This window comes from Oncorhynchus clarkii, chromosome 17 (assembly GCF_045791955.1).
Source record: "Oncorhynchus clarkii lewisi isolate Uvic-CL-2024 chromosome 17, UVic_Ocla_1.0, whole genome shotgun sequence".
NCBI classification, from domain to species: Eukaryota; Metazoa; Chordata; class Actinopteri; order Salmoniformes; family Salmonidae; genus Oncorhynchus; species Oncorhynchus clarkii.
In genome coordinates, this window is record NC_092163.1 from 34,418,242 (window position 1) to 34,425,823 (window position 7,582).

Below are 7,582 nucleotides of genomic sequence, written 5' to 3' on the forward strand. Positions count from 1 at the left end.
TCCTCCCTCTCTCTTTCCCTCCCTCTCTCCTTCCCACCCTCCCTCCTTCCTACCCTCTCTCCTTCCCTCCCTCTCTCTCTCCTTCCCTCCCTCTCTCTCTCCTTCCCTCCCTCTCTCCTTTCATCCCTCTCCCTCTCCTTTCATCCCTCTCTCACTCCACTCCTCTCTTTCTCTCCATCCCTCTTTCTCTCTCACTCCCTCTCTTTCTGTCTCACTCCATCCCTCTCCCTCTCTCTCCATCCCACTCTCTCTCCATCTGTCTTATCACTCCACCATCCTCCATCACACTCCACCGTTCTCCATCTATCTTCATCCCTTTCTCTCTCTCCACCCCTCCCTCTCTCAGATAATCGGGGCCCTAGAGGAGGACAGCATGGCCCAGAAAATGCAGCTGGGCTACCGGCTCCAGCAGGTCGCTGCAGCCGTGGAGAACAAAGTCACCGACTTGTGACAGCAGAACCACCGACCGAGACCACGCCGGCGAGGGGGACCACATTAAGAGACGCACACACTGTGAGGTTACCCACTAGAGTGGGGGAGGAAAACGCAGAGGGAGGAGCAAAAAGACCCACCCCTTTTCCACATTAAGGGCCAATGGGTGACTGGTGTTTACACATAAACACTCTCCTTTCTTTGTGGGGTGGGGGGGGAATTGGGCTGCTGGACACATGAAGCCCTCTAGAGATGGTGGTGGACACAAACCCTTCTCTCACTCTCCACTGTGGAAAAAAGCAGGAGGGAAAGGAAGACATACAGACCAGGAGCCTTTGTTTGTATGTCCCACCCGTTCAACCGTCAGCCCTGAGTTGGACCACGTTGTGGCATCTGCGTCTGTCTCTCTTCTAGAACTCTCTGTGGAAGTAGGAGAATTGTAAGAAAAGGCTTGGGAGATCTGGATGATATCCGGACGCTATCTGGACATTACGTGACGTGTCGATGGAAACGTGCTGAAGTCAAAACTCTGTAGTCTCATATGAATGAATGAAAGAAGTCGTGTTATATGTATCAAAATGGTGGTTCTAGTGGAAGCTAGATGGAGAGAGAGAGAGAGAGAGAGAGAGAGATGGAAAGGACTCACCGGTTTTGCTTGATGGTATGACGTGAAGCCATTTCCCAATGGGAAACACTGGGTGGATGAAATGGAAAAGGGTACTTCCCATGCCTTGTGCTTGTGTCGTTGCATAATTAGAGGTTGTATGTCTGTCTATCTCCCTCTTTAAATGTACATGTGTGCAAGGGTAAACTGTTTTGGTTTACATGCCCCGCCCACTGACACCATTGTTTTATATAATTGAGATATACAGTACCAGTCAAAAGTTTGGACACACCTACTCATTCAAGGGTTTTTCTTTATTTTCACAATTTTCTACATTGTAGAGTAATAGTGAAGACATCAAAACTATGAAATAACACATATGGAATCATGTAGTAACCAAAAAAAGTGTTAAACAAATCAAGAAATTCTGATTTTAGATTCTTCAAAGTAGCCACTCATTGCCTTGATGGCAGCTTTGCGCACTCTTGTCATTTTCTCAGCCAGCTTAATGAGGAATGCTTTTCCTACAGTCTTGAAGGAGTTCGCACATATGCTGAGGACTTGTTGGCTGCTTTTCCTTCACTCTGCGGTCCACCTCATCTCAAACCATCTCAACTGGGTTGAGGTCGGGAGATTGTGGAGGCCAGGTGATCTGATGCAGCACTCCATCACTCTCCTTTGTCAAATAGCCCTTATACAGCCTGGAGGTGTGTTTTGGGTCATTGTCCTGTTGAAAAACAAATGATAGTCCTACTAAGAGCAAACCAGATGGGATGGCGTATTGCTGCCGAATACTGTGGTAGCCATACTGGTTAAGTGTGCCTTGAACTCTAAATAAATTTCAGACAGTGTCATCAGCAAAGCACCATCACCTCAAACATGCTTCATGGTGGGAACCACACATGCAGAGATAATCCGTTCACCTACTCTGCGTCTCACAAAGACACAGTGGCTGTTTTTGGAGTCATCAGAACAAAGGATAGATTTCCACCAGTCTAATGTCCATTGCTCGTGTTTCTTGGCCTAAGCAAGTCTTCTTATTGGTGTCCTTTTAGTAGTGGTTTCTTTGCAGCAATTTGACCATAAAGGCCTGATTCACGTAGTCTCTGCTGAACAGTTGATGTTGATGTGTCTGTTACTTGAACTCTGTGAAGCATTTATTTGGGCTGCAATTTCTGAGGCTGGTAACTCTAATGAACATATCCTCTGCAGCAGAGGTAACTCTGGGTCTTCCTTTCCTGTGGTGGTCCTCATGTGAGCCAGTTTCATCATTCCCCTTGATGGTTTTGTGACCTGCACTTGAAGAACTTCAAAGTTCTTGAAATGTTCTGCATTAACTGACCTTCATGTCTTAATAACATAATGATGGACTGTCATTTCTCTTTGCTTATTTGAGCTGTTATTTTCATAATATTGACTTGGCATTATACCAAATAGGGTTATCTTCGTATACCACCCCTACCCTGTCACAACAACTAATTGGCTCAAATCAAATGTTATTTGTCACATAAGCATGGTTAGCAGATGTTAATGAGAGTGTAGCAAAATGCTTGTGCTTCTAGTTCCGACAGTGCAGTAATATCTAACAATTCCCCAACAACTACCTAATACACACAAATCTAAAGGGGTGAATGAGAATATGTACATGTAAATAGATGGATGAGCGATGGCCGAGCGGCATTGGGCAAGGTGCAATAGATGGTATAAAACACAGTATATACAAGTGATATGAGTCGTGTAAGACATGTAAACATTATTAAAGTGGCATTATTTAGAGTGGCATTGTGTAAAGTAACTAGTGATCCATTTACTAAAGTGGCCAGTGAATGGGTGATGCGTTGTGCAGACCGCACCACCCTCTGGAGGGCCATGTAGGGAGGGAGGTGCAGTTGCCATTCCAGGCTGTGATACAGCTGGATGTTCTTGATTGTGCATCTGTATAAGTTTGTCAGTTTTACAGATGCACAATCGAGAGCATCCTGTCAGGCTGTATAAAATGCATTAAGAAGGAAAGAAATTCCACAAATTAACTTTTTATCAAGGCACATCTGTTAATTTAAACGCATTCCAGGTGACTACCTCATGAAGCTGGTTGAGAGAATGCCAAGAGTGTGCAAAGCTGTCAGCGAGGCAAAGGGTGGCTACTTTGAAGAATCTCAAAAGTAAAATATTTTGATTTGTTTAACACTTTTGGTTACTACATGATTCCATATGTGTTATTTCATAGTTTTGATGTCTTCACTATTATTCTACAATGTAGAAAATAGTGAAAAGAAATAAAAACCCTTGAATTAGTAGGTGTGTCCAAACTTTTGACTGGTACTGTATATATGCTGGGCATTACTTGTATATTAAACCTCCCTTTCTCTTGTGCACAATTGACAGAATTCCAGTTGGATTTCCCCCCACAAGACAATTTTTCACAGCAGAGTAAAAAAGTTTTCTTAGCATTTCATAAACATTACTGGGAAACCAACCCTATACAACGGTATTAATTGGTGACGATGTAGTTTCAAGGGTCTTGAGTCTCATCAATGATCAGCACTCTCTTCCTCCTTTTACTCAACTAAATACTCAAGCTATCCTCTTATCTCATTGAAACTTTTTTCTCATTGAAAGCAAAGTTTAATGTGATCACTGTTTGTCTGCTCTGGTAAACCAGATTGTGCTCTCCCCCTGGCTCTCTTTATGTCATAACAGTAGCTTTTCCATATCCGTCCAAATCATAAGGTCAAATTGTGTCTTTCACACACACGCACACATAGTTCACTCTTGAGACAGCTATTATAAAAAAAATTCAGTCTTTTAAAATCTGTAATTGTCATTCCGCTTTTTCAGGTAGCGCCCACGTCCATACACATCTGTGCGTTGTTTGCCTTTATGTTATAGGAACGGGAGGAAAATGTTATTGTAAGAGTTGAAATGAACAGCTCTGTCCTGACGAGACTGCAGGACTAAAAGAACGGTACTGAAAGCAGAGGCAGTCTTTCAAAAGGTACTGAAAATAGGTGACCGTGTGAATGAATTGTTTACTTCGACTTTTTGTTGCTTTAACGCTGTTTATTCTGATGTTTCTAAAAGGTAACGGTCACTGGAGGGACGCTAGATCAGAGATTTTAAAAAACAAATCTCAACTTTTGAATTTAATATAGTTCAAACGTGTCCCACAGACAGTATTTTTATGGTGAATGTTCATACAACTTCCCATGTTGTACATTTTTAACATTCCTTTTTGGTTTTCAACCAAGAAAATTCTATTGAATCATGATTTTTCACTTTGTGCTGTTGTGAGGTAGACTACTTTTCTGACATTGGAGACCGCTCGTTGATATGTGCAGTTCTTCTATTGAACACAAGATGGCAACCGCTCCTATATTTGTTGAACTTCTGCTCTAACACAAGTAAACTGCTGTATTTACTGTACATGAAGTTTCACAGAAAATTCTTTGACCTAGTCATATTTTCCAAGGTTTGATTCAAATATTAGGATTATAAAGCATTATTTGCCATTTCTGAACTTTACCGATATGAGTTCTAATGGTTTCCCCGTGAGCTATGTTATTCCTCATTTGCTCACCTCGACATTCTCTATTACACAACAGATGTATTTTCTAAAGCTAGGTTGCGTCCCAAATGGCACCCATTTAGGGTTAGGATTATACGGATTTGGTCAAAAGTAATGCGTTATGTAGGAAATCCGCTACCATTTGGGACGTATCCCTAGACTTCTCATTCTGTCCCACAGAGCTTTAATAGTTTGTTGAAGTTAGGATGAAATCCTTTGGTAAAGCTACGTACCAAGCAACAATGTTATCACATGAATTGGAGGTGTTGCATGAATGTTAACTACACATAAGCCTAACTGACTTATGGATGAAGTTTGACTCCACCTTCCTGGTAGGCTATATCTTCATATGATATAGCAATGAGTCGGCATATCATTTAACTGTAAAAACCCAATCACGTGTTTGGATAGCCAATCATTTCAGAGAGAAGCACCTTTTTTTTAACAGAAGTGCATGGAGTGTATCCGTTACATGCCATTGTGTAGGTTCTCCAGTTTGATGCTCTTTCATGTGCACCACCATTATCCCTAGATTGCACAGTATAACCGAATCATAGTAGCCTATAGGCTAACATCACACTACTTACCACATGCAATTAATGTCTCATTTGAATGGACAATTAGTACTGTCATATGCTTTTAATGTAGACGAGTATGTATGACGCCTTGTGATGGAGAGACCATGATGGTGGAGGTCATTTGAGGGAAAAAAAACTAACTATTGTTAGGCTGTATAAATTCAGCTATGTAGAGCAGGCTCTGCAATGAGCAATTTGTAAGGATGGTTCTTATTTTGTCTGTTAATATCATTGTACATAATGATTTTAATAATGTAACTTGTAGCGACTTAATCTGTTTAATAAGAGAGTGTAAATTCACACTACCTGGAGGTGTGTTAATAAAGTATTTGTAAAATCATATGCTCTTTGTCGACGTCTGTCTCATATGGAGTAATGTTTTGAAGTGAAGGGAATTTCAGTCCACTATGCTTGTTTCCTCAGTTGTCTGCACTGACATATTGTTTTCAGATCATTGCATGAAAATTAGGAATGGAAGGCCCTTCACTTAGTCATGAAAATGAAATAATCGCTCTAACATTACCTAATGCCTTCACACACCATATGCAAAACAAATCAGTTTGAGGAGGGTCATAAAGTGACTAAGCAGCATGCATGGGAAACTACTTGAACAAAGTTAGGAAACTTTCAGAAACTAATGACGGAGGAACAAATTTTGTTTCACACGACCCATTATTTGTGTCTGCTATGTGACGCCACCCGGTAGAGTACAACGGGAAAAGGAGCCAAGTATTATCTGTTATATTGGTAAGATGGTCAAGTGACTGCTCTAACAATGGAAATACATGTCCTCAAAGATGGAAAGCAGGAGTGAGGAGGGTGGGACCATTCTAGCCAATGAGAGGGCAGGAGAGGGCAGATACACTTTTCTATTGCCTATGCCGAGCAAGGGGCCAGGGTTCTGGTCAAGAAGCACTGTTTTCGAATACACCTACTGTTTTGCTTTGGTACTGCAGTTTAACTGACACGGCCCAGAAAGACAATTTCCATAGACGGCCACATAGATTTGAACATTCCTAATAAGACACTTTAGGCATCAGCATACGTTGAATTATTCAAATAATTGTCGCTGAGGCAGATTTTTCTTTTTTCATCACTCACAGGCAAAGATAGTAACATTTTATATTCATCCAATGTCTGCCGTGTTTATGGATGATATCTTTACTGCTCCCTGTGTGCACTGAGTGCTAGTGTGCATGTGATGTTGGTCTGTATAAACCAGATACAATCCGGAACATGAGTAGATTATCCATTTGTTGTTTCAGGGTGGGTAAAACCAGAGTTTGGTGGGGGACAAGGGGACTTGTGATAATTGTTTGTGTTTCTGCTGGTCAGAGGGAGCAGGCACTTCGCACCAAACGAATTCGGACAAGAGGTGTAACTTGAATTGCTCTCAAGAAAAGGGCACTATTGAAAGGAGTGACTACTGGGGTAGCGGTAAATGTGTAAGTGGATCAAATGAAGGGAAAGATTCCCGGTGTTTGTGATACTCGTCGTTTTGATGTTGACTATTTGGCCGACAGTGATGTTAGGATATTTCAGTTATCCCTTGCGAGCCTATATGCCAAATACATTACGTTGTTACAGGTGTCAAGCGTATGGGCATGTGGCAGCAGTGTGTAGGAGGGAGGTTCCTAGGTGTGAGCAGAAGGGCAGGAGACAAAGGAATGTGCAGCATTGGGTAAAAATGCGGTACGTGTTAATTGTAGGGGTGCCCATGGGGCTGGGGATCAGAAATGTCTGGTGTGAGAGAGGCAGGTTGAGGTTACCAGGGTTAGAGTGGAGCAGAGGGTGTTGTATGCTGAGGAAGTGAAGAAAGTTGATGGAGATGGGTCAAAGGGAAGGGATCCTGAGAGGTTTCGCATGTAGTAGATCTGTACCAGTACAGAGGGATAGGCCAACGAGTGATATATGGTTCAGTAAGATTGGCTTTTTTAGCGTTCATAGCAATGGTTATCAACTGCACTGTATGTCGCAGAAAATAGAGGTTGTGATGGCAGCTGCAGAGAAGTATTTGGGTGTACGGGATTTGACGTCAGAAGAGTTACAGGGTGTGTTGAGTGGTGGTGTCCTGTCCTTTTAGGCTGTTGGACAGAGGTCGGACTAGATAGGTTTAAACAGTGGAGTAGGGTGGTGGGTTTTTAATGAGTGCAGGGTTAGATGGTAGGGTATTCCAGTCTAGTCGGTGGGGGCAATACAACATTTATTGCCAACTTCCGTTAAACGTCATTGAAGAAGACATGAGTAGTATACCTTGAAAACAATGGTCGGACATCTTGGACGCAGTCTCCAGTTCTTATTATACCTCAGTGATGCGGAGTCAGCCGGAAATGCTAACATCCGGTTTTCAGGGATACAGTATTTTCAATCTGTCTTATGTTTTCCCTGACAAACGAAAGTGTG

General features: G+C 42.2%; 1 protein-coding gene across 2 annotated transcripts in view; it reads left to right on the forward strand.

The window, feature by feature from the left end:
- Positions 1-5,521, forward strand: part of LOC139370727 (plexin-B1-like) — a 132,965-nt gene extending 127,444 nt beyond the window's left edge. For both annotated transcript variants that reach the window (XM_071110382.1, XM_071110383.1), the window contains one exon: positions 347-5,521. In XM_071110382.1, coding sequence (XP_070966483.1) covers positions 347-451 — 105 coding nt within the window. In that variant the 3' untranslated portion in view covers positions 452-5,521. The remainder of the gene's footprint in view (positions 1-346) is intronic.
- The last annotated feature ends 2,061 nt before the right edge of the window (positions 5,522-7,582 follow it).